The sequence below is a fragment of the Leucopleurus acutus genome (genome assembly GCF_964270905.1).
Source record: "Leucopleurus acutus genome assembly, chromosome: 18".
Taxonomy (NCBI): Eukaryota; Metazoa; Chordata; class Mammalia; order Artiodactyla; family Delphinidae; genus Leucopleurus; species Leucopleurus acutus.
Genome location: NC_139160.1, coordinates 70,394,975 through 70,422,307, shown reverse-complemented (window position 1 = coordinate 70,422,307; position 27,333 = coordinate 70,394,975). Strand labels below are relative to the sequence as shown.

General features: G+C 41.0%; 1 protein-coding gene across 4 annotated transcripts; it reads right to left on the bottom strand.

Annotated features, from left to right (window-relative positions):
* BIVM (basic, immunoglobulin-like variable motif containing) lies at window positions 1-27,058 on the bottom strand. 4 transcript variants are annotated; one of them, XR_014326915.1, is made up of 11 exons: window positions 26,749-27,058; window positions 23,282-23,882; window positions 16,999-17,128; window positions 13,257-13,352; window positions 12,858-12,962; window positions 12,545-12,639; window positions 5,543-5,675; window positions 3,551-3,637; window positions 2,509-2,605; window positions 721-1,655; window positions 1-279 (listed from the first exon to the last, which is right to left on the bottom strand). XR_014326915.1 is itself a non-coding variant. In XM_082859558.1 (10 exons), exons 2-10 carry the CDS (start codon window positions 23,757-23,759, stop codon window positions 1,362-1,364), a joined length of 1,515 nt encoding a protein of 504 aa, XP_082715684.1. In that variant the 5' UTR covers window positions 23,760-23,882; window positions 26,749-27,058; the 3' UTR covers window positions 1-1,361. The 4 variants fall into 4 exon arrangements, 3 of the variants coding, with proteins under 3 accessions (XP_082715684.1, XP_082715686.1, XP_082715685.1); XM_082859558.1 differs by having other exon boundaries at window positions 1-1,655; XM_082859560.1 differs by having other exon boundaries at window positions 1-1,655; window positions 3,551-3,634.
* Window positions 27,059-27,333: the final 275 nt, after the last annotated feature.

Below are 27,333 nucleotides of genomic sequence, written 5' to 3'. Positions count from 1 at the left end.
TGAAGTAACAAAATCAACAACCTACAAATCTTTCAGTCCTTTGCATTTCAAGCAAAATATTCTCTTCAGAAAAATGCCCATTTCATAATATATATCCCCTTCTGTAGGCTAGGCATGTCTGAGTGGATAAATGGATATAAAATTCAAAAGAGAAGAAAATGAAAATATTTTAAAAAATAAAAATCTGAACCTTCTCCTTGAGGTGTATTACGATGTGGTTACCAACATATTCAGCACCTTGTAATAATCAAGTTACTGATTTGAGTCCCAGAACAGCCCCTGAAATGAAAGAACAAGAGATCCTAGTTGTTTGTGAGTCACAGGTTGGCAGCAGAAGAAAAACTGACAGCAACTGGAGAGGAGCTTAAATACATGAAATCCACACTTTCTGAACTATCTCACACTCACTTCAAGCAGCTAATTGTCTACATGTTTTTAAAAAGGAAAGAGCTCAGAGTCTGGAATACGGATAGTTGCCCTCTGAGTGATGGGGTATTCCTAACGCGTCCTTAATTCTGTTATCAACATATGACGCCATACTGGGGGACCAGCCAAATATCAGATCTCATCTCACAGGTTACCTTGGGTATAGAAACTTCAGATGCCACTTGTTCTTTTACTCTACTCCTAAAGCAAGGTTTATTGTAGACTTATGAGTCTTTCAAGACCTAAAGTTCTTGTCAGCATTTGACAGTAACATACCAAGAAAGTCAAGAGTACCTGAATCGATGCACTAAGTCACCCATCTGCACCAATAGAAAAGATCAGTATCTTGAGTCTTTTCTCTTTTGCCTCTTTATTGAGAATCCTGAGAAAGTTGATCAGGAAAAAAATGAGGCAGGCAAGATACCACTACAAGTAAAAGAATTTCTAGACCCACTAAGTCATTTTAAATGAGCTTTAACTGCTAGAGAAAAACTAGAAATCAATAGCCCCAATTTTGGGGGGCAGATACTTAGTACCTTACATTTTGAGCTTGGGAACAAAACTGCAACAAATATCTGGGGGTCAAGTCATAAGAAATCACTTCATGATTAAGTATTTCAAATCGTGATGCTATTGAGTGAAATTGTGTTTGATTTGTTTATGTGTAATTTTATTGGACTTTGTGAAACTGCCCAGAATGTTTATATACTCTTAACTTTTAAAAGGACAAAAAAACTCTGTGCTTATCTGTTTATATACCGGAAGTCACCCATCATAATCATATACAAGCTTATTTACTGGAGAAACTACAAGGTTATGTGTTGTACCACAAGATATGTTCCTATTTAATACAGACTTAAAATCTTGTACTGCCTTAATGCAGTCCTGTATAGACCAGCTGCGTGAATAACACAAGTCGTCAGTACGCAGCATGGTCAGTCATTCCCATCGTAATCACTGTAACCCTGGTAACCACTGTTCCTTCTCTCATGGATACTTGACATCTTTTTCCATGTCAAGTCCTGATGGAAACTAGCGCTAAAAGACCGGCCCAGACGCCCATGCTGCTTCTTGGAGATATTGTCCTCACTCTCAGATTTGGCAATTCCCTGGGCATGTGTTGAAGGTTGTGATTCTTGCCTAACGGTTCCAAATGGAAAGTTCCAAAGGCCAAATCTTTGCCAGTTAAGTCTCTGGAATGCTATGATGCAATGCAAATTTCCTCCAACCTGAGAAAAAAAAAAAATGTTGGGTTCAGAAAATGATAGGAAATTAATTATACTAACATGTGGGTTCCCATGAATTCCCTTATTTTTCCCCCTTCACCTGCATCAGAACAGTGCTGATCCTTTGATTCATAATCAGATCACATTATCCTGCATCTTTCCTGACCAGCTGCCTTTACAAAAATATAACAATGCCCACAGGAGGCAAAACCCCTTCCCCCCATATGCCTGTCTACCACTCACACACGCTGTACCCGCCCAAGTTGACTAATCCAAACACCAAGATCATTCCTCTTCCTCTCCCTCCTATGCATTCTTCATATGATAGTAGGATAATATGGATGGGATGTCTACTCAATCCACAGAACATACCATTCCCTGAGAACCACCCCCAGCAGCCTTGTTGGTACACATGGTTCTGCCCCATGGCCACAGTTAATTGCCCTGGGAGTGAACACCTGACCCAAGCTGGGCCAAGTCAACAGAACTGGGCTGGAGGCATGCCAGTCTTAGTCTCGACCGTTCATCTGAAAGGGAGACCTAAGTTGAAAGACGATCTTCGGGAAGTAAATAGACAAATAGACAGCTAAGAACAACACAACTCCCAAGAGAATAAGACAGACTAGCTCCCTGGCCCCTGCTAACATTCTCTTGCGTGGTACCAGTTCCCCCTGAATCCAGGCTAGACTTCTTAACCTTTCCTTTTAAAGATACTCCTGTGTCCTTAAAGTAATTTTCACTTTTCTGTCTAAAATGGTCTGAACTGGGTTTCTGTTATTTACAACTTAGAGTACTGGGTAAAATAACTGCATTTTGGCCAGTTGAGAAATACTTTGAAATACAGTGGTGTTCTTACCTTCTTTGTTTTTCGATACTGCAGCCCCCTCTCTAAGTGCCGGATATCTAGATATTCTGGATTTTGAGTGTTTAGATCAGTAACAATATCCGCCCACCTATTGTTAAGGAAGGATAAAGCACGGTTTTCTTTAAGTTCAAAATACTATCGTAATGGAACTTTTCACATGAGCAATTTGCTACAAAAGCACCAGGGCAATAATTCTCTTATCACAGGATTGTTGCATCCAATAAGCTCTCATAAATCCTTGTTTTTATGACAATTCTGTTTATCCAACTATTGCCAAGGTTAAAAATGGTTACTCTGCGTATGAAATAACTATATATCAGTCTGTTAGATGACATCCTGCAGGGTACCATAGAAACATTCGATATTTCCTTTTTAATTGGAGTCAAGTACATTTTCAAAAGATGTATAAGTTAATATGTCTTTACTCACAAACAACATGATTGATTGTATAGAAAATCCAAAGCAATTTGTAATTGCTTTGGATTGCAAAACTATTACTAAAACCAATAAGTGAATTTGGTAAAGATGCAAGATTTAAGGCCTATATAGAAAACTCCATTGTATTTTTGTACACTAACAGAAAATAATTGGGAAATGAAATGTTTTAAAAATCAATTTGCAAGAATAATATTTAATATCTTGTAATAACCTATAATGGGAAATAATCTGAAAAAATATATATATATAACTGAATCATTTTGCAGTACACCCAAAACTAACACAACATTGTAAATCAACTATACTTCAATTAAATAAATTTATAATAGCATCAAAAAATATACACACTTAGGGAAAATTTTAACAAAATACATATAAAACTCTATGCTAAAAATACAAAGCATTGCTGAAAGAAATTAAAGCTCTAATTAAGTGGAGATAGAGTCTATGTTCATAATGGGAAGACTCCATATTGTTCAGATGTAATTCTCCCCAAACTGAACTATGGATTCTACGGATTCTACTCTAATCAAAATTCCAACAGGCTTTTTAGCAGAAATTGAAAAAAGGGGGGAGAGGGAAGGAGTTAACATACTTTTTGCAGTGAATAGCAGGATGTTTTCTACTTGATTCTCCAATTAAGATCCAATATTCTACTTCTTGTGGTGAGAGGGGGCCCCTGCTAAATAAAAAATACATTCACAGTAAGCTTCATAAAGTCATTCACCTCCTTGAAAATATTGCTTCAATTATACACTGATAAAAGATACACTGAAGTTTATGCATAGATAGCAGTCACCAACACTAGAATAGATATTGGAGTTTAGGCTTGAACAAATATCTGAAGGCCATTAAAGAGAAAGCATAAATTAAATTTAGGTTTAGAGGGCTTCCCTGGTGGCACAGTGGTTGAGAGTCCGCCTGCCGATGCAGGGGACACGGGTTCGTGCCCCGGTCTGGGAAGATCCCACATGCCGCGGAGCTGCTGGGCCCGTGAGCCATGGCCACAGAGCCTGCGCATCCGGAGCCTGTGCTCCGCAACAGGAGAGGCCACAACAGTGAGAGGCCCACATACCGAAAAAAAAAAATTTAGTTTTAGATCCCCTCTTACAAAATATAGGGCTAAAAATCCACCTCTCAGCATTTAGGAGGAAAAAAAAAAATCCTAGCATGCTACCCACCAGTACCCTTAAGCTACACTTCTTCTTTCAGTTTGCATTCAAAAAGTTTCAAAAGGCATCCTAAAAATAAAACCCTAAAGCAGCAATACACCTGTAGAACTTTTAAACATACTGACACCCTAACCCCACCCCTGGAAACGCTAATTCAAGTAGGTGTAGGGTGGAGCACGGGGAAGTATTTACACAGCTGTAAAAGCATCTCAGGTGGTTCTTAGGTTCAGGCAGAGGTGAAGAGCTCTCCTCTAAAGGGGGCCAAGTAGGAGTACCTACTTCTTCACGTTTTACATTTGACAGGTGTCTGGAGTAAGGTGAAGTTGCAGGATCAAACTATAGAAAAAAAACACAATAAACCCCACAGCCAGAGAGATGAATAGGACACTTCAGCATCTGGAGAGACACCGTGGTTTTTCTTTTGCTTCTCGTTCACAAAAATACAACGTCCAGCTTCCCCACCCAAAGGCCGCATGGCCTCCATCCTCAAAGAACCCATCCTACCCCAGATGACCAAGCCACGTTCTCCCAGCCTGACCTTCAGCCCTCGCTGAGAAAGCAATGCTGCCTGTTCTCCTTCTCATTCACCAATGCCACCCACCCAGATAGAACAAACCAGAACTCAGCTGGGTGAGGATAACTGTGCTTATCAATCAACACTTCTACCCAGAGTACTCATGGCTTCTGTTTTCAACATTCTCAAATAGGACACTTCTTCCTCTGCTTTCAACTACCCTGGCATTATCTCAACCCATCAAAAAGAAAACTTGCTAAGGAGGAAAAAAAGTATTAACATTCAGCCACCCTCTCTTATTTACAGGCTGTCTCTTCTAAAACAATACAAGTTTACCTGGAAGTAGACATACATAGTTAATAAAATAGAAACTCTGGATCAACAAAGGAACAAATATAACCATTAGGGTAACATGGTTCCTGATATTAGAAATAAAAATTGGCGGCAGGCTTCCTGGTAGCCAGGACAAAAGGGGAACCCTGATAAATTTCATGTTATTCACCACAAGAAAGGAAACGCTTTTTAATGTACTCAGTTGCAACAGTCTTCTTGACACTAGATTCCACAGTACATTTTCCCTGTGGGATCCTGGATGAGATCACTGAGACCTAATATGTAAAGTCCTTTGCAGCCATTTTATAATAAACATAAAAGTGATTTTTCAAATGGCTTTCTCTTTTCATGACTCTAACAATAGTATCTAAGTGGATGATGTAAAAGCACAATTAACCAAACAATTCTGCAGAAGATTAAGCTACTATGTTTAAAAGACTAGTCTCGGTTGATGTAAGGAAAGCAAATCACGAAGTCTTCCAATGTCTAATCAACCAAATATTTCTTAAATGCTTTCTACAATATATTTTCCTGGTGGAGTATCCACATAAAATACAGAAATGCTTACCTGAATGCTTTATTAGCTTTAACAGGGGTTGCTTCAAAGCCAATTGGACAAAAATAATGATTTTGACAATGGTAGATATAAGCTAACGATTCATCTTTCAATCCATGAGTTAATTTCGACAAGGCCCCAGAAGCTACGAGAAACAAAAACAAACCAACTGAGGGACCATAAAGCACTCTCTATGCTTTATACAAACAACTAGTTAAGGATTCAAAGACAGAAAAGATATTACTTGGAACACATGGACGTTGCTGGGGAAAAACAATGAAAAGCTATCTAAAGGTTAAAAAATAATTAATGGATTTCAGTTTTACCCTTTAGACTGAAATTCAGGCAACCTGAATAGCAAACTAAAAAACTGAAAGTCCTTGCTTACCCAAACCTTCAAATAGCATACATGCTTGTCTACAAAATTTAATTACCATGTAAAACCTAATACCTAGTGTATATAGCAATGGTCTCAACTCCTCTGGTTGTACACATCTGTCACTTGAAAGTTCTGAGTAAGCATGCCCATTATAAGCATGTTTGTTTATAAGCTTTGTACATACACTACTGTACTAATATGTCTTTATAAAAGATACACAAAAAGTAGACATTTTTAATTAGATTAAAATATAAACATTCTAATACATTCTTCCCGTACCACAATGATCACCTTGCAGCTACCATAATGCGGACATCCAAATCTGAAGACCACTGAGGTATATGGATAAATATAAACTCCAAACAAGTTCCAAAAATGAAAACTTTTCCCCACTAACACACACTTCAATCCCTTCTACAAAAGTCACACAAACCGGAGGAAAGACTTTCACAAGCCAAGTGATAAGAACATTTTAAGAGACGGGCTGGTAGTACCACAGCATCCTCTTAATAACTGCTTCTCCTTGTATATTTCCCATGGCTGCATATATTACTTATGAAGTAATTTCAAAAGTATTACCATAAGAAACGAGTTTTCACCAGCACTAAATACTTAAAGCCATTAACTGAGGTTTCATTAACTTGCATCTCCTGGAAGACACTAAATTATTCATGAACAAATAGCCCATTAAAACTGGAAATCCTAAAAATGGTTTAAGTCGATGAAAGCTTGCAAGTTATGGTTTTTCTGATTGACTTTCTGGCCACTGAAATAGCTGAAGACCAAAAATGGCAGGTCAACGGCTGCAAAAGAGCCAAGGAGGCGGGACCCCGCCCCGACTTCTGCAGATACACACAATTTGTGAGTTCCAAGGAGACAGTAATATTTCTGTCTTAAACTCTTTCTCCAAGGTTTCAGCTCGGCCACAGATATTTACTTCATGGCATACCACCAGAGCATACCTGCACACAAGGCAATCTGTTCTACTAAAATCTCTATTTCATAAGGATAAATAGGTCTTTCTGCTGTTTTGGGTTAATTTCCCCAGATGAGTTAAAAACTGACATCCAAGGGCAGCTCTAAATGAAGAATGATAAGACCTAAAATTCAGAAGATGGTCAATATTTCATTTCCGTAGTTGAACTTGATTGTAGAGATGTTTCAGGATAGTAAGTGAATGTAAATAGATTTAGACTCCTCATAAATTCAGTAAATACTAAAGATGTTTATACACATAAGTGGTTTAGAAAGAACTCTTGAAATCTTTTTAAAATTGTGAAAATGCCAAGTAAAAAGTTATCCGAAATAACTAAAACTTTTTAATGAAAGAACTTTATTGTAACTTCCTAATGGAAATTTTTAAGTATTTCACACTTTCCTCCTTAAGTCGAATGTAACACAAAACAGCTGGTTACTGTGATTATGAATAGTAGTCACATAAATATACTAGAATATATTCAGGGGCAAATGAGATAGTTATGAACATTTGCTCTCATTAATATTCACAGTATTTCATCTGCTACAAATACTCTTATGACCAAGTCCTAGTTTTCTAGAGGACAGAGGTGGTGTTTCTTCTTTGGCGTAATTATCATGCTCCTCAAGAATGTTTCTTCTTCTTACTTCAGGGTTACATGACAACATTCTGATGGATTTAGATTAGGAATCAGCGAACTTTTTCCTAAAGGGCCAGTTAGTAAATGTTGGAGGTTTGTGGATCATGGGCAGTATGCACACTACTCAACTCTGCCACTGTAGCTGAAAGCAGCCACAGACAAAAGCAGCCAAAGGCCATGTGTAAGCAAATGGATATGTCTTTGTGCCAATAAAACTTTATTCACAAAATGGGCTGCCGGCTCATGGGCTGTTGTTTGCAGACCTCTAATTTAGATCAATAATTTTCAAACATATTTTGAGATGGAATCCCTTCTGCAAGGGAAATTTACACGCCAGCCCAGTCCATATCAGGGATCAAAGCAGAGTTGCTGTGGCCAAAGAGGAGGTATAGGGAATCTAGGTGCCCACCCCTTGCCCCCCACCAGCCCGAGGCAAACTCAATTGAGCACAGACTGAAATTTGCGCACTGAATTTCCTATCAATGGAAGGAAATTCCTATCTGAATTTCCTATCAATGGAAGGAAATTCCTATCTGAATTTCCTATCAATGGAAGACCACACTCTTTATAAAGAAGCTGAATAGCATCTCTTTAGAAAGACTACAGCAGTAGTTCTCAAACTAGAGCACAAAGGGCTTGTTAAATAACAGATTGCTGGTACCTACCCCCTCGGTAACTGACGCAGTAGGTCTGGGGTGGGGACCAAGAATTTGCATGTCTAACAAGTTATCAGGTGATGATGATATTCATCCAGGGGCCACATTTTGAGAGTCACTGGTCTAAGATTAAGAGGAAAATTTCATTTAACTCAACTCAGGAAGTAAATTATGGGCATCTACTAACTACAACAGCAACCACAGGGAAACAAAAGATAAAGAATGCACAGTACCTCAAGCTGCCCTCGTAAAACAAGTAACTTTGATATAGGGTGGAAAAGGACAGTGCCACAAAAAAAGGGTGTAATTCAAAGGAGAAAGCGCACATCAGGTTTGAGGAACCAAGAAGGGGGTGGCATCCAAGACAGAACATAATCAAGTGGCAGCATTTCAACAATCCAGACAGAGGAAAGAGCATGAGGAGAAAACAAAACCACTGCAGGGGAGGGATGGAATCAGGGAACAGCATGTAGCCCAGTTCAAAATGTAGGGCACGATAGTGTGGAGAGGCCTACAGTAGGGCAGCCCCCAGAATTTCAGGATAAGGTCAGAAAAAGATCATCCTCTGAAATAAAAGACAGTAAAGACAATATTTAATACATTAAGCTAGTCATCCAAGAAAGTGATTCTATTTAGGAGAAGACATATAAATGTGTTACAGATGGAAGCTAAATTCAGAACGATGTTGAGTCTAGACCAGAGTATATCGAAAAATCTGAAACTTAAGAGACAAAGCAACCACTACCAAACGCAGAGCCATGATGTGCATGGTGTAGAGAAAGCAGAACCAACTAGAATTATCCAGCCTGCTGTACTGTGAAGAACAGTATATGTCCTGAGAGGCCGAGAGAATCCTGGTGCTTTTGATAGTGTATTTCTCACTCTCAGTTAATATATTAACATTCTAACATTTTTTGAGCTTGTTGAGTACAAGTCAGTTTTGTAAAGCCTTATCATCTATAGAAGAACTCCAGAGAACTCTAAAAGAACTCATTAGGATGTATTTTTATACCCTCAAAGACAAGGACCAGATTCTGTAACCCAGCAACATAGTATCATCCTGCAAGGCTCCTACTCCCTTGACATCTTTTAAATCCAACTGGTACATGGAGGACAGCAGGGAAAGACCAATCTGTTCTTGCCTGGAATGATGATAAGGAGTTTACGCTTTAAGCAAGCACTAGAGAGCTCCCAAAGTAAAAAGGGATATATTAGCACCACACATCGAAAAAATTTATCCAGCCTGGTGTCTAATATGAACTGGAGAAAACCAGAGGACGAGGAAAACAGAATATGAACGCACAGTCCACCCAAGATGCATTAAGACACTGTAGTTAACTGGTAGCAATGGCCAGGGTGTGGGTATACATGAGTTATGTCAGGAGAGGGCAGAGGTAGATATTCTTGGCTAAGCAAATATAAGAAGTTACAATATCTACCAGAAGAATAAAAATGAAATACATGAATATTAGTATAATTTTCAAGCTAGATATTAAAAACAAATGAATCTAGACATCCTTGGTAGCTAAGTGAACCAACAGTTTGAAGTTACTCAAATAATAATAATAAAATAATAATAATACAATAATACAAAGTGAATAATAAGTGAACCAATAGTTTGGAGCTAACATTGGCAACTTCTGGCACAAATTTTTATTATGAGTAATTACATCTCTAAAGAAAATACTTCAACTCATATTCATAGTCAAATCTGTTAATTCTGTCTTTATTCCAGGAGTGAGCTCAGTTTACATTTCCTGAAGGCCCACTGTTAATAAGCATGTCAATCAGCAAATAGGGAGTTACGAAAGAAGCGTAGTCCCCAGGAAAACTTAAAGCCTGTTGTGGGAAACAGGCCTGATATTCCTTAAAAAACATCTAAACAAAAGATACAAAGTATTTTTTTTAATGCACACTATCAACTAGCAATGGTTTTCACTACTGAATATCCCAGAGACAAATGAGAAAAGCCTATCTCTACAACTCTTTCTTCTACAATGAGAGGGAACAGAAAAGACTTCTGCTTGACACAGGCAATACTCTCCCAACTCTGAACACAATCAGAAGTCCCAGGGTCACACGTGCAAGGTCAGGGGGCATCAAAGGGCTATTGAGGGCACTCCCTACGGTCAAGGAGATGGGCAGACACGTTAAAAAGATGCAATGTAATATAAGGCTGCACACTCCAAATGCTAAACAACAGATGCAAACAATCAGAACTACAGGAATTAAGAGAAATCCAAGCATCAGAGATAAGGCAGGGCTTGCAAGGGACCACTGATTCTTGAAGTGGAAGACAAGAATATTCCAAGGGGGAAGCAGATCAAATATCCTTCAGGAAACACACATAGACAAAGAGACAAAGACAAAGGGTTGTAATGGGGACGATGAACACAGGAATCAAACTGGGAAAATATAGTATTGAAATTTATTTAAAGAAATTACAGCAAACATTCCTTTCCCCTCCCAAAAAAGAGGGTGTGCGGGGAGAGAAGAGCTTGTTTATCCTATTACTCGAAGGAAAAACACTGAGGTATGTTGGAAAGTATATTCTTTCTTAGTTTCTAATTGCCTGATCAATTACGGAGAGAGATAGTGTTGACAGCCTCACTGGAAACAAACAAAAAAAATTACACACCATATAAAGCCGCGCTTCCCACGAAGACAGGCCCCCTGCAAATGCACAGAGTTCAGTTAGGAAGAATAAAAGCTAACATTTATTGAGTCCTTACTCTGTGTCAAGCAAGGTGTCAAGTGTATTACAAATATGTCTCCTTTTATCTTCACAGTGACCCCATGGGGTGGCTCAGTAAGTGAGTGTTTACGTGCCTTGTTCAAGGTCACAAAACCAGTATGTGCAGAAACCAACATATGAACTCCAAGTTTGCCTGACTCACAACCAACTTGACAGACCTGCTAAAGGTCAACAGAAATATACCCTATTCTTTGTTCACTCCTTGATTTTGATAAACCATATACCCTCTCTGCTGGCAGACTCCCTGCTTGACCAAACTTCAGTTAGGCATCTCTGAGCCCTCTCCTCAGCTAGGCTGGGATCTTGGGCTTCTGCGTCCATCCTTGCTGAATCCAGTTTTAGCAAAATTCCTGCTGAAATCAGTTTAGAGAGAATCCCCCCACCCTGAATACCTGATCAAGGTCCTCACCCTTCACCCTTGGCCTGCCTGTTATAAGAATCCTGTTAGGCCAATTTAGCAAGATTCCCCACAGCCCCACCTTGATGTCTCCTCTTAATAACTTTCCATCCACGGAACCGCTCACTTTGGGAGTTGGCTACAAATTCCCAGCTGTCTTTGTTGTATTCAGAGTTGAGCCAGATCTCTCTCCCATATCCCAGTTCTGTGTTACAACAGTCTTCAGTAAAGTCTTCCTTACCCTTTTAACAAGTGTCAGAATAAAATTTTCAAGTATCAGAATAAAATTTTCTTTAAAATTTTCCTTAACACCGTATTGTAGGTTTCTGATTGTAAAGTCAAAAGATGACTGTGAAGGGGCTTCCCTGGTGGCGCAGTGGTTGAGAGTCCGCCTGCCAATACAGGGGACGCGGGTTCGTGCCCCAGTCCAGGAAGATCCCACATGCCGCGGAGCGGCTGGGCCCATGAGCCATGGCCGCTGAGCCTGCGCGTCTGGAGCCTGTGTGTCCGGAGCCTGTGCTCCGCAACGGGAGAGGCCACAACAGTGAGAGGCCCGCGTACCACAAAAAAAAAAAAAAGAAAAAGAAAAAGATGACTGTGAAATTTTAAAAATGGAAATTGTCAAATAATTCAAATTATTTAACTAGCGCATAACTAAAACAATCCTTAGGATCGACTCCAAAACTCTCTGTTATAATCAAGACCCTTCTAAAATAGAACTTTGTCCGTTTCATAGTCCATTGTCCTGTTGTTATATGTTATTATGCAGGTCTGACATCAAATATTCTAAAATCCTTGCATTCCCTTTTAGGAAGAGGAACTGCAAATTCCATGCCGCTTCCTGAAAGGGTTTTAGTAGCAGGCAAGTAAGCACATGCGCACATGCGCGCGCGCGCACACACACACACACACACACACGAACACCATGGACCCAAACAATACAATGTGTTAAAGTAGTGTTTATGACATGCCTTGAATCTTTTAAAAGTTTTTCATGCAAAGATGAAAAGAGTTAAAATGTTGAACTGTATATTGAAAAGTGGCCTACATATTACTATTATCTATTATGGTTTCCCCTTGGATAAAGAGTGATAGACTGTATTTCGTATTTATATCATGTGCCATGAATCAAAACCAATCTTCAAGATGGATCCTAAAGCGTGTGTGTGTGTGTGTGTGTGTGTGTGTAAATCTTCTATATGTTTACTTACCAGTTTCTCCAGCTGTTTTATTCTTCCCATGAGGCTTATATAGAACATACGAGCATCCTTTTACGTGGAAGTGGTCGTTAATTTGTCTAAACCATCTGAAAATAACAAGCAGACTCACTCATAGCAACAGTTCCATAACAAAGAAGGCACTATTCCAATTCCAGAGAAATTCGGGCAGAGCCCAAGTCTGGCATATCTACCAGAGGTTGGGCCCAAACAGCTGGATGCATGGTTTACTATCAATGCACATCTACAGCATTATTATTTTGCAGAACTAGAAATAAGGTATTGCTTCTAAGCGAGGGCTTCGTACCTCATAAGTGTCGTATTTCCAGTGAAAGGGCCGAACCTAATATCCTCAAACGGGGGTTGAAAACCCAAAATATGTAAAGCTTCTTCTTGGGTGATAGCTGGAAGACTACGAAAGAAATATTGCCTTTCATTTCACAGTTCCAATCATATGCAAATATAACCTGTCTCAATGTTACTGTGTCTGTCTGATTTGCAAACAATTTTAGTAGTATTTTTCATTTTTATTTTATCAAAAATAATGCATGCACATATTTTTAGTTAAAAGGCTTAAAACAAAATACGGCAGTTTTTCCCCAATTTATGAAAAATCTGTTCTTAAAAATCTTCCATTATAGAAAAAGCAACACCAAATAACTTTTGAATTTGGAGTTCAGGGATACCACTAAATTAACATACTTACTTTCCAGCTCCCATTGTGCTATATAAGAAATTCCAACAAGAAATTAATGAGGAGATACCACAAGAAGTCTTATACTGTGGTCGGCTTATGCAGTACCTGAGAAAATAAAAGACTGTTTTCACTTGAATGAATACAAAATATGCATACAGAAATAGAACACTCATGGCAACTGAGTGTGTTACATAATGAAAACTTTGATAATTTAAACCACCAATGTAAAATCTTTATTCATTTATTTTCATATTTATTCAACACATTATAAATGCATAATGACAATAAATGATGTATTTTAAGAATGATGGCTAAGTATGACTAACTATTAGTTAAAGTGGATGTTACCCAAGCCAATGGAAAAAAATTAAAGATATATAAATTTAGACACCAATAATTAAAATTTCGATGTAAACTCCTAGTTGAGCTACACATATGATTATTTGCAACTTCAGTTGTAGTTCTTTATACAGTCTGGATATTAACCCCTTATCAGATATGTGATCTGCAAATGTTTTCTCCCACCTTGTAGGTTGCCTTTTCACTTTGTTGATTATTTCCTTTGACGCACAGAAGTGTTTAAGTTTGATGTAGTCCCATTGGTTTATTTTTTCTTTTGTTACCTGTGCTTTTGGCATCATACCCCAGACATCACTGCCAAATCCAATGTCATGAAGCTTTTCCCCTATGTTTTCTTCTAGGAGTTTTATAGTTTTAGGTCCTACATTTATGTCTTTAATCAATTTTGAGTTATTTTTTGTGTATGATGTGAAGAAAAGGTCTTAAAATACCTTTTAAGAGGTCTTTTAAGGTATCCCTCATTCTTTCACATGTGGGTATCCACTTTTCCCAGCACCATCTTCTGAAGAGACAGTGCCTTCCTCATCCTGTGGTCTGAGCACCCTTGCAGAAGATTATTTGCCTGTTTACATGAATGTCTATTTCTGAGCTCTATTCTGTTCCGCTGGTCTATATGCCTGTCTTTATGCCAGTACCACACTGTCTTAGTTACTGTAGCTTTGTAATGTGTTTTGAAATCAGGAAGTGTGTGGCCTGTGTTGCCCTCCTGCAATCACCACCTTCCCTGTAATTCACTAGAGGCAGTGTCCTCAGCTGGTATCTAGGGGATAAGCTGGAACCTTGGTGGCAATCAGCACAATGTTTCCTTCTGCAACCTTCTCTGCATTTCTGTAGTGCTAATCTGGATCTCCACAAAGAACTCAGATTCTTCCCCACTGACTCAACGGCTCATACCCTTAGCTCTAACCAAAGAGTCACCAAACAGTTTGGGGTCATCCATGAACTTTAAAGAAACCTGCATTGTTTGAGGCCAGCAGTAATCTGTGAGTTCTTGGCGTCTCCTTTCTGTTAGTCCAGAATGCACAGGATTTGAAAAATATATTAGAGCCTATGGTTTGGGGATGATGCTATTTCTTTGCTTCATGGAAGATAGAGGTTTCCACATTTTTCATTTTGCTGTTATTGTTTACATGGGTTTGAGGGAAGGAGTGGAGTAAAAAGACCTTACTCTGTCATATTTCAATCTCCCTCTTCCATCTGAAACACTTCTTCACAAATCCTTGGGATCAACCCTAGGCACTTTTAAGATTTTTCACATTTTTTCATCAATCCAAAATTGTTTACTGGCCTTATTCATGACCAGCTTAAAACTTTTACCGACATTCTACTATCTTCTGTGGGTCTTTCCATTCCATCTCTAATCTTGTAATATACTCTGGGAAATAAGCTTGTGATCCTGGTAATTTTCCCCTTCGGTTATTTCTCCTATCTGTCCTTCCTCATCCAAGTCTTTATGTCCTCACATATTATACTATTAAATATAATTACTCATATATGTGGTTATAACAAATCTTAAGTCTAAGGGATTCAGAGCAAAATGCACAAAGCCTCGCTCCAAAAAACTGAAATTAATGTTTTTGATTTGTGTCTCTTCTCCAATACACTCTACATACTAACTATTGATACTAACAATTTATCTTTGTAAAATATCCTTTTGTTAAGAAATCATCAATGGCTTATCTCTACTCCAGAAAAAAAAAATCTAAATCCTTAGCCTGATATCCAAGAACTAGATCGTGATGTGTGTTACAAAGAAAGAACATGGGGACTTCCCTGGTGGCGCAGTGGTTAAGAATCCGCCTGCCGATGCAGGGGACACGGGTTCAAGCCCTGCTCCAGGAAGATCCCACATGCAGCAGAGCAACTAAGCCTGTGCCCACAACTACTGAGCCTGCGCTCTAGAGCCCATGAGCCACAACTACTGAGCCCATGTGCCACAACTACTGAAGCCCACGTGCCTAGAGCTTGTGCTCTGCAACAAGAGAAGCCGCTGCAATGAGAAGCCCGCGCACTGCAACAAAGAGCAGCCCCCGCTCACCACAACTAGAGAAAGCCTGCGTGCAGCAGTGAAGACCCAACACAGCCAAAAATTAATTAATTTAAAAAAAAGAAAGAAAGAAAGAACATGGACTTTGGAGTCCAACTCTCTTCAGTTTCAATATCACATCTGTGTATTTGCTATGTGACGCTGAGTAAGTTTCTTAGCTTCTCTGAGCCTCGCTCCAGACAGGCTGATCTACTCTTCATTACCAACCTGCCAGACACTTTCCCACCATCCGTTCAAAGACCTTTAGACCCTCCATCCCCTCAGATTTCCTCTCTTAAGACCCAGCTCCTCAGTGAAGCCTTTCAGTGATCATTACCACCTCTCATGTTGGTTGTTTATTCCCACCCATCATCTGACAAATTTCCTGAGATATTTTACATTTTCCACTGTTCTCAACTAGATTGGAGAACAAACACCCATGTTGCACATCTCTGTATTCTCAGCCCACAGTAAATGGTCCAATATTTATTAAATAAGTGAAAAAAATTTAATATTTCTAAAACCTCACACAAAAGAACTTTTAAAACCTCAAATTATAGATCAGTAATATTTAAAAGCTATCACAAATTAAACATCTTTTTCTTTAGAATAGGAACTGTACGTTAAGGTCACCAAATGGCCCCGGTTGGTAAGTGAAAGATCTTCTTATTAAAAGAATGCCAGTTAGTAAAGGCAGAAGAAATGATAGAATTTGGAATTGCACCATTTTATAATAGGATTCAGGCAGGGGTCATCAATGGGTCTGGCTGAAACCACGAGGTGAAACGTTGATGGTTACCTAGATGTTAACCCAATGACACCGTCACCCCACTGATTACTTGATGGTTCCAGAAGAAAAAAGGGAACTTGACAATGTGGGCTAAGGCTGTTGCCACCTCCTTAATCCAGTAATCACTCTTAGGATCTCTAATATCAGATGACCAGACACCATGTACCTTCTGATGGGATATCAGGATGAAGGCCACAGGGCCACCTAGGCAGTATTCTTGCCCAAAATGTTCAACCAGAATCTTATCAAGTCTTTATATCTAACATCCGGTTTATAAGGACTGAGATTATATGAGTATTAGACCACCAGCAGGAAAGGAATCACACAGATTGGGGAAGAATCAGATGGGGAATGTTCTAGTTCAGAAGAGATTTATGGGCCACGACAAGCAAACACAATATGTGATTCACGATGGGTCCCACTCTGAACAACCAAGTGTGAAGACATTTTTGGAAAAATCTGGGAAATCTGAATTTAGCCTGGAAATGAGATGCTAAGGAAATATTGTTAACTTCATTAGGTATGACAATGGTACTGTGGTTAGGTAAAAAAAAACGTCAATTTTTAGAGATTACCATCGTCTGAGGTCTAATACTTTCCGCTGCTTAATATCTTCAAGAGGAGAATACTGAGGCCACTCCCTTTGATGTCTTCTTCCTTTCTTGTCTGAAGTTTTTTTCTTGGAAATTTGCTTCTTTCCATTGCCTAGAATACAAGAGTATAAAATGAAGTCAAATGAAGTAAGATGCCAAGGCAATACAATTAATTATGTAACAAAATATAAAAGTAACTAGGTCTGAAAATACTATTTGCAAACATATTGAAGAAATACATGTATCTTCAAGAATACGCCCCTGCCTTAAAGAGAGACAGAGAGAATAAAAGCACATTTAAACAACCATGAATGTTATTTCCTATCAGGTTCTTATGTTCCAATTTCTGAGCTAGTTACTTAGCTAGTAAAATAATCAATCACATAATGTTTTGCCACATCTAGAAAATAAAATTACCAACAGTAAAATATTTAACTAGACCACTTTCCAGAAAATGAAACCTTTCTATAAAACAATAAAGCCACATTAATGTAACTCTGTTGAGAAAGTAAAAGCAGTAGATCCAGTAATCCGATGATGTGATATTTAAAAATAATTCCAGGCCTACAGAGACCACAAAATGGATTAAGAATGATGCACATGGGCTTCCCTGGTGGCGCAGTGGTTGAGAGTCCGCCTGCCGATGCAGGGGACACGGGTTCGTGTCCCGGTCCGGGAAGATCCCACATGCCGCGGAGCGGCTGGGCCCGTGAGCCATGGCTGCTGAGCCTGCGCGTCCGGAGCCTGTGCTCCGCAATGGGAGAGGCCACAACAGTGAGAGGTCCGCGTACCGCAAAAAAAAATAAAAATAAAAAGAATGATGCACATAAGTACATTATTAAAATGCAACTTTAGCACCAGGAGCCAGAATGGAAAACAAAGTCTCCTTTCTGTGTGCAAGTATGTACACATGTGTGGGCACGTGCACACACACACACATCACACACATTCTCCAAAAGACACAGGGGGAGGGGAAATTGGGAGCCACACAAAAGGGGAGGCAAAAATGAAAGTGAGACTTTACACTCTTTAATTTTTATACTTTTTTATTTCCATCTAATTGATCGCCCAGTCAAAAAATTATATAAATTAAAATATTATTAAATAAACTCCAAGCCTCATTTCACTAAAACACCATTAACATTTCAGATAGCTACGTGCACTTTAAAGTCTCTCACACATATCATATTTTAAACAAAATAAATCTGTTACAAAAATTAAATAAAAGCTAATATTTCATTTTTATGAGTTAGTCATAAATTATAAAACATAGATTATATAGATATATGCCTAGAAAACAAACATGGAAAAGGATCCATTTTATTCATTCTACAATGAAACAATTTAGCGCCCAAAACCAGCTGGAACCAACAAGGACTTACTGTATAGCACATAGAACTATATTTAATATTTTGTAATAACTTATTAAGGGAAAAGAATCTGAAAAAATATATATATATACACACATATGTATAACTGAATCACTGTGCTGTACGCCTGAAACTAGCATGACATAGTAAATCAACTATACTCCAACTTTTAAAAATACATTTAAAAAAACCCAGCTGGACCTCAGAAACTGTTGTTACACAGGGAATTTCTCTAATTTTTGTAAAATGGCATAATATTGAACACTAGAAAAATCAAGAAACAAGGATTTTTTCCCCCTTCCCTTTAGTTATTCTTCCTAAGTCTTCACAGAAACGCAAAGTTTCTCCCAGAGCTGAACAACCCCTGGCAAACATGAGCAAAATCTCATTCTGACAAATTTCTTTCACTAATAAAATAAATCTTAGTGGGTGAGAAGATGGAAAATCTACTTTCCACCATTCCTTGAGATGTCTTCACTGTCCAATCGTGACTTAATTCCCTAAGGAGTTTTCCAGCCACTTAGATTTTTAGTGGCTAATGAAGCACGGTAACCTGTGACCTCAGCAGCTCATAGGGTCATCTGTACCCACCTGCAGTCCTCAAAGACTCACCTGAGCCTGCCCTCTGTTCTCTCCTAGCTTACTCCCATGAACCCTGGGATAAAAAAAAGTATATATGGTCTATATGAACATCCTTCATGACATCTCCACACTGCCAAAGGGAGAGCTGGTCCCACAGGCAAAATTCCAGTCAATTTGAGGAAGGAAGCTCTGTCAAAGTGGAAGCCGCATTTGAGAGGGGAGCATAAAAGAGCAATGCCTGAACATTTCTATCTCCCCATCCCGTCAACTCCACTAACCATTGTCCACTGCCCCTTGTTATTGCCATATTCCTTCTTCCATCCCTCACCCTGCTTACAACATACCCATTTAGCTCCCAAACCAAAAATACACACACACACACACATCCACCAGACTGGCTTTTAGAGAAAGGTACCAGGATAGCAAATACAATTAGAATACTCACCATCTTTTTGACTCAAATAACCACAGGACAGAGTTCCAGGCAATTACCGTCATTAGAACGTGAGGTTGGGGGGATCCCAGAAATAGGGCCAGAGAAGGAAAGAAGCCAAATTTGACCCAAATCTTAGGCTGACCCTTGAACTGTGCATGCACAGAGCAGAGCCCAAACAGTACAGCTAAGGCTAAAAGAATTGAACTGAGATTTGAGATGTCCTCAGAGGACAGAATTTGCAGCTTTAGTCCAAGCAAATTAATTGCTGCTAAAATTTTAAAAACAAACAAACAAATAAAACACTCTTTGGGGGACTATATCAGAATCCAAAATCACCATAACATTTCCACCATCCTGAATACAATCCAAAAGTACTGAACACGTGAGAAAACTGAAATATGTGACACATTCTCGAGAAAAAAGATAAGACCAACTCTGACATGACCAGCAGGTTAAGATTTTAAAGTGGGTATTATAACTATGCTCTATGAGATGGACAAGGTGCTCTAGCAATGAATGAAAAGATAGCAAACCCAAGAAACTATTTTTTTAAATGTAAATTCTAGAACTAAAGTAAACAATATCTGAAATAAACAATTCACTGAATATACTTGACAGCTATCTTTAAGAGACAAACTTTAAATATAAAAAGACACGGTTTGAAAATAAATGGACAGGGCTTCCCCGGTGGCGCAGGGGTTAAGAATCCGCCTGCCAATCCAGGGGACATGGGTTCAAGCCCTGGTCCGGGAAGATCCCACATGCCACGGAGCAGCTAGGCTCGTGAGCCACAACTACTGAGCCTGCGCTCTAGAGCCCGCGAGTCACAACTACTGAGCCCACGAGCCACAACTACTTAAGCCCACGTGCCTAGAGCCCGTGCTTCACAAGAGAAACCACCGCAATGAGAAGCCTGTGCACCGCAACGAAGAGTAGCCCCCGCTCACCGCAACTAGAGAAAGCCCACGTGCAGCAACGAAGATCCAACACAGTCAAAAATAATAAATAAATTAAATAAATAAATTTCTAAAAAAAGAAAATAAACAGACGGAAAAAGATAGACCATGCAAACATTAATTAGTCAAAAGAAAGCTAGAATAGCTATATTAATATCAAACAAAGTAGCTTTCAGAACAAGAAATATTGCCAGGAATAATGTGGGATGTTTCATAATGAGAAAAGGGTTAATTCATCAAGAAGAAATAAAAATCATAAATGCGTGTGCACCTTATAACAAGGCTTCAGATTACATGAAACAAAAATCAACACAATTAAATGGAGAAAAGACAGCTCCACAATCATAGTTGGAGACTTTTAACACCCCATTTTCAGCAATTGTTAGAACAAGACAAAAATTAAGTAGCAACATAGAAAATATGAGCAACATTTTCAAACACTTTGATCCAGTAAATATCTTTAGAACACAACACCCCACAACTCCAGAATGCACCTTCTTTTCAGGTGCACGGGGAACATTCAGCAACAGAGACCATACGCTGCCTCGGGAAACAAATCTCAGTACATTTAAAAAGACTGTGAGCTTAGCACAGGGAGCTATACCCAGTACTTTGTAATAACCTATAAGGGAAAAGAATCTGAAAAAGAATATATATATATATATATATATCTGAATCACTGTGCTGTACATCTGAAACTAACACCACACTGTAAATTAACTATACTTCAATTAAAAAATAAAACAAGACTGAGGTCATATGTCCTCTGGAACTAAATTAGAAATCAGTACTTAGAAGAACCCTAAATACCTGGAGATAACATAGCATACTTCTAAACAATCATGTATCAAAGAAGAAATAACAAAGGAAATTAGAAAATACTTCAAATTAAATGACAATAAAAATAAAGTGTGTTAAAATTTGTGGACTGCAGCTAAAACAGTACTGAGTGAGCAATTTAGAGCATTAAATACTTCGGTAGAAAAGTCTTGAATCAAGAGGTTAGAAAATGCAGAACAAATAAACCCAAAGTAAGTAGGAGGAATGAAATAATAAAGATCATAAATCAATGAAATAGAAAACAGACAATTCAGAAAATTAGCAAGCTAAAGCTGATTATTTGCAAAAGACAAACAAAACTGATAAACACCCAGGTAGGAAAAAAAGAACATAAACTACCAGCATCAGGTATGAAAAAGCAGTTATCACTAAAGACTGTACAGGTGTTAGAGGGAGAAAACAGACTGTTAGAAACAACTTTATGTCAACACCTTGATAACGCAGATGAAACGGACAAACTAAACTTTTTTTTTTTTTTTTTTTTTTTTACAAACTAAACTTTGACAGAATTGATGGGAATCAAGACAACTCCATAATCATAATTAGAGATTTTTAATACCCCTCTGAAAACCCCTCAAAAAATAGGAAGAGAGAATACTTCCAAACATGTCTTAGGAGACCTGCACAGACATTATGAAAAAAAAATTATAGACCGATCACCCACAAATAGAGACACAAAGTGAAATCCCCGGACACCGCGAGAATTACAAATTTACATAACATTCTGTAAAACAAGTTGATTTGGCAAATGAATGAGTAGACAGAGGTTTTACAAAACGATCAGAGAAGCCTAGAAGTAAAGTACAAACCTGACTTCTGCCTCTTTCTAGCTGTGCAGTTGTGCCCAAGCAACGTATCCCCTCTATGCCTCCATTTCTTCACCCATAAAATGAAGACAACAGTACCTACCTCACAAAATTCCTGTCTTACTGTGAGTTCAAAAGAAAAAAGTGAAGAGCATTAGTATCTGCTCCAGAACCACCACATTGTAATTGTGAAGGTTGTACACTACACCCTCTTAAACTGGGCAGTGCACAACCTACTCAGTGGTACCTGGAGATCCTGTTGAGTGTTCAAAAATTTTTAACAACAGAAAAGCCAAAATGTTATGTAGTAAAAAAGAAAACTATGGGCTTCCCTGGTGGCGCAGTGGTTGAGAGTCCGCCTGCCGATGCAGGGGACACAGGTTCGTGCCCCGGTTTGGGAGGATCCCACATGCCACGGAGCCGCTGGGCCCGTGAGCCATGGCCGCTGAACCTGCGGGTCCAGAGCCTGTGCTCCGCAGCGGGAGAGGCCATGGCAGTGAGAGGCCCGCGTACCGCAAAAAAAAAAGAAGAAGGAAAGAAAAAGAAAACTAGATTTTTTTTTTTTTTTTTTTTTTTTGGCTGCGTTGGGTCTTCGTTGCTGCGCACAGGCTTTCTCTAGTTGCCGAGAGCGGGGGCTACTCTAGGTTGCGGTGCACGGGCTTCTCATTGCAGTGGCTTCTCTTGTTGTGGAGCACGAGCTCTAGGCACGAGGGCTTCAGTAGTTGTGGCACGTGGGCTCAGTAGTTGTGCCTCACAGGCTCTACAGCGCAGGCTCAGTAGCTGTGGCGCACGGGCTTAGTTGCTCTGCGGCATGTGGCATCTTCCTGGACCAGGGCTCGAACCCGTGGCCCTTGCATTGGCAGGCGGATTCTTAACCACTGAGCCACCAGGGAAGCCCCAAAACTAGCTATTTAATTGAGAAATGATTCATGTCACTGCAAAACCATGAAGTAGTATGTTATTCTAGCCACATCATTAACCATTACTAAACTACTGAGTACTTATCTATAATACTTGTGTTTTACAGCACTCTTAGATGTGTTCAAAGCTCTCAAAATGCAAAGGTTATGTTTGAAGTTTCCAGTGGCAACACATTAGTGAACTAAATGTCCTACGCCCAAGGTTATTTTTTTAACTATGTCAACAAACAACATGATAGCAATGTGCCTTGTTTGGTATCATAAAAAGAAAATCTGTCTGAAGGCAAGTTTAAACAAGATATATTGCTTGTTTTCTCCTTATTTTCACATGAGAACATCATGGCTCCTTCCTCACCTGATTTGTGTTTCAAATTCGTGGTCACTCCGTCAAATTCAGATTTGTCAATTTCCCACGCAAGAGGTAGCTTGCCCAGGCTGTTGGATAAGTTTTCCAAGCTATTTTCTTCATTGTAGATGATTTCCGATGTACTGGTCGGGATGCCAATGTATCTTGAGGAATTATTTCCAGCAGATATAGAGGTACTATTGGGGAGGCAAGAAGAGCGGGCTGGATTTGGAGTTTTGTAGATTGAGGTCGCCTGGTTGAGAAAGGCATAGTCTGAACAGATGGCATAAATTTTCTCCCGAGTGTGGGTCACTGGACAGCTCCATGGATAATGACCATCTCCTTTGGGACCCAAGGGTTCTCCCGAGGCACGAGTGCAGAAAGATTGTACGGCACCTTGTAGATTCTCTTCGGGAGACCTTCTCTCAGATTTGCACTCACCATTTCCAGAATCATTTGTCCTTTCTGCTTCTGCAACGTTAGGCATTGAATGCAACTATAAAAGTTCTGTTATGAGGAAGAGGTTGCAACTCTTTCTATTTCTTGAAAAACAGCTGTGACAATTGTTTACAGCATTCTACAACAACGTGAGCGCTGCAAAAATGGGCTCCTAAGAAAAGAGGGAAGAGAAAGAAAGATCAACAATCCACTAGACACTACAAAAACACTAAAAAATATTTTAAGTGTTTCATATGCCTTCATTCAATAAATATTTATTTTACAACTACTATATGCTTAAGTCATGATCACTGACCATCTGTCTTGTTAAAAATTATTTTAAAATGATGTTTTAGGATAATAAAAAAGACAAGTAACTCAATTTAAAGATGGGAAAAATATCAGAATAGTCATTTCTCCAAAGACGGTGTAGAAATAGTCAAGAAGCACATAAAAAGATGTTTAGCATCAACAGACATCATGGAAATGCAGACCAAAACCACAATAAGATACCACCTCACATTGACCAGGGTGACTCGAATCAAACAGATTAACAATAAGGATCAGACAGGATGTGGAGAAATTGGAACCCTCATACACTGCTGGTGGGAATGCAAAATGGTCCAGTAACTTTGAAAAACATGTCCTTAAACACTATACGTAGAGTTACCATATGATCCAGCAATTTCACTCCTCGGAATATATCTAAGAGAAATGAAGACATATGTCCACAAAATGTTCATAGCAGCACTACTCGGAATAGCTAAAAAATGGAAACAATCCAATGCCCATCAATAGATGACTGGATAAATAAGATGTAGTCTATCCTCCACCTCACTCTCCTCTCCCCATGGACCACCTTTCCTTTCTCTGAATGCTGTCTACTCCTTCTTCCCCACCTTTATTTAGTTAATTCCCATTATCCTTCAGATGTCAGCTCAAATGTCACCTTCTAGGGGGATGATTTCTTTGCTCCTCCAACCAAGCCAGGTCACCCTGTACAGACTCGTACCTCATTCACAGGTCTTTACCAGGGTGCAATTCTACCTTGTGTGTTACTGTGTTTACATGATGAATGTCTGTCTCCTGCAAGTCTGGTTTTCCTGCCTACTGTATCCCCAGGGCAATTTGTAGAAGTCTCATCAACAGATATTCTTAAGTCCCTGCACCATGCTGGGTATTACTGTAAGCCAGGGATTTGGAGCCTAGATTCAGAAGGCACCAGGAGTGGCCTTAGCAATCAAGAGCTGGAGTTCTAGCCAAGGGCACTCTTTTTCTCCTTCCTGCCTCTCATCTGTGAGAACTGAGGTTCCCTAATCCAGTAAACGAGGTCATGCTGTATGAAGATTTACTAATAAAAGTGATTGCAGGACCTAAGCTCAATGACTTAATGATGTATTCATAAAATCATATCACAAGCAACAGAAGTACTGTTTAACTCTGTGCAAAAGAAATTTTATAAAATGGCCAGCTTTAAATGCACCGCTGGAGTAACGATTTTTAAGTCCCTGGAAGGAACTGCTCTGTAAAATAAACATTTGTAAATCCAATGTTCATGGCCTGGGTTACACTCTCTTTTCTGGTTAGATTCTTAAATCCTTATTTTTAAGCATCAAGTTTGCTTAGAGAACTAAACATCTTAAAAAGTCTCTTCAGTAAAGCCTTCCACGTATGACAACTATTATGATCTGTATTCTGCACGGAAGGCCGCTTAGACGCAGGGGCAGGTAAGGACTTACTAAGGAGGACTTACCTATTGTCTTTATTACTAAGGAGAATAAGTAATATTCTTCTGAGAGCCAACCGCACTAAGCCTCATTAGGTCTGATCTCGGTCCTTCCCCTCCAGACCCTTCCCCACGCCCTCCACGCCCCTTCCGCGGTCAGACCTGAGCCCCTTCCCAGGCAGAGGCGCCGGCTTCCGAAGGACACCGGGGGTCCTCCCGCACTCCGGCCAGCGTTGAGCCCAAGCTCCCGGGCAGGCGAGCGGAGGGCTCTCCGCCCTTCTCTGCGAAGCTCGCGGCGCCTGGAGGCCCCCAGGATGGAGGCGACAATCGCGCAGGCCCGTCCCCGCCGCGCGGAGCCGCTGTGTGCGGAGGCGGTGCGGGCGAAGAGGAAGGAGCGCGGCTGCGCCCCCTGCCTGCGCCGCTCGGTGGTCCCAGCGCCTTCGAGGGCCGCGCGTCCCCGGGTCCCCGCAGCTAGGCCTCCGGGCCCCTCCTCCCGCCTTCCGCCCGGCGGGAAGCCGGAGTTCTCGGCGACGGGGAGCGGGCAGAGGCCGGCGGGGTATCAGCCTCCTACCCGCCCGGGGGCCCGGGGACGCTCGCGTGCTCAGGGCGCCCGGGGCGGGGAATGGGACGCGGGCAGATCACTGCTCCCGGGAGAAGAGGGAGCCCCCGATTCGAACTTTTGAATGCACTAGTTGATAGCATTATTAATGACAATTGCCGAAAAGGAAACAGTAAAGAAAACCCCCGCCCAGGCCCGCTTTGGCTGGCGGTTCCACCGGCCCATCAGAGTTTGGGGGGTGCAGCTGAAAAGGTCGAGAGAAGGGGGGAAGGGAAGGAGGAGGCTCCCGGTACGATTTCGGAGCTGACCGTGACCCCTCCTGCGACCGCGCTGGCCCCGGGCGGGCGTGCAGGGGCAAGGGGACGGCCGCCGCGCGTTCCGGTCCCGGGCCCTGCCGAGCGTGGCGTGGAGACTGACGCCGGGCGGCAGCCACCGGTATCCCCGCGGCCCCTCTAAATCGGGCTTTGTTCCCGAGAGGACTCGTCCTTTCTCTCCCGGACCCTTCCCGCCACCCTGCGGCCCAGCTCTTCACCCCACTTCTTCCCCGGAGGACGGGTGCCCACGCACTGGCGTCCACTCGGATGGCCACCGGGCACCGGAGAGGCCAGGGCCCCCCGGCGCGCAGGCTGCGTTGGCGACGCAGAGAGCAGGTGGGCGGCAGCAGGCCTGGTCCGCGGCGCTCCAGTGCCCGGAGGAAGGCACAGCGCACAGTCGCCGGCGGCCATCTCGGCCCCTGCCCACAGCCCGATGTACCTCTGGCCTGTCCGGTGGGGTCAGGTCGCTGCGGCCGCAGCGGAGCCCGGCACCGGTCCCGGATCACAGCTTCCAGCGCTCGGCCCGCGACGCGCCTCCGGTTACCCTGGGGCTGGCGTCTCTCGTCCCATCGGAGCGCGCGGGGACAGCGCCCTGACGGCTGTGCCGGGCGACCGATCGTCAGAATCATTGACAACACCTTCCTTTCATCGTGTTTTATACCTGCCCTCTGCACGTGCGGGGGACAGAGTGACAATTTTTAAAAAAATCTTAGCTGTGCCTCCAGGCCCACGTGCCCCTCTACTGGGCAGCTACTATTTATTTGTCCGCTGAAAGCGGTGACGGCAAAGTAAATAAGTGAGAGATGGTAAAACCTGGCGCGATTTCCGCTAGTCCTGTCGCGAACTACACGTCCCAGGAAGCCTTGGCGCCGGGACGCGTGTCCACTGCGCCATCCACTTGGAGGAGGCCTTACTCAGTCCGGGCGGACGCGCGGGCCAATCCCCTCGCCGTGCACCTTGGGCTGGAACCTGAGACGCGTTCGCCCTCAATGATGCTCCAGTTACAGAAGCAACGCAAGTTTGT

What these genes read in the sequence shown, in the direction of transcription:
- BIVM (XM_082859558.1), bottom strand. Translation starts at nt 23,759, where the DNA reads ATGCCTAACGTTGCAGAAGCAGAAAGGACAAATGATTCTGGAAATGGT. An exon ending in AAAGCTAATAAAGCATTCAG is followed by an intron (nt 3,638 to 5,542) that starts GTAAGCATTTCT and finishes TTTTTTATTTAG; the next exon opens with CAGGGGCCCCCTCTCACCAC. An exon ending in AGTATCGAAAAACAAAGAAG is followed by an intron (nt 1,656 to 2,508) that starts GTAAGAACACCA and finishes TTTTTTTCTCAG; the next exon opens with GTTGGAGGAAATTTGCATTG.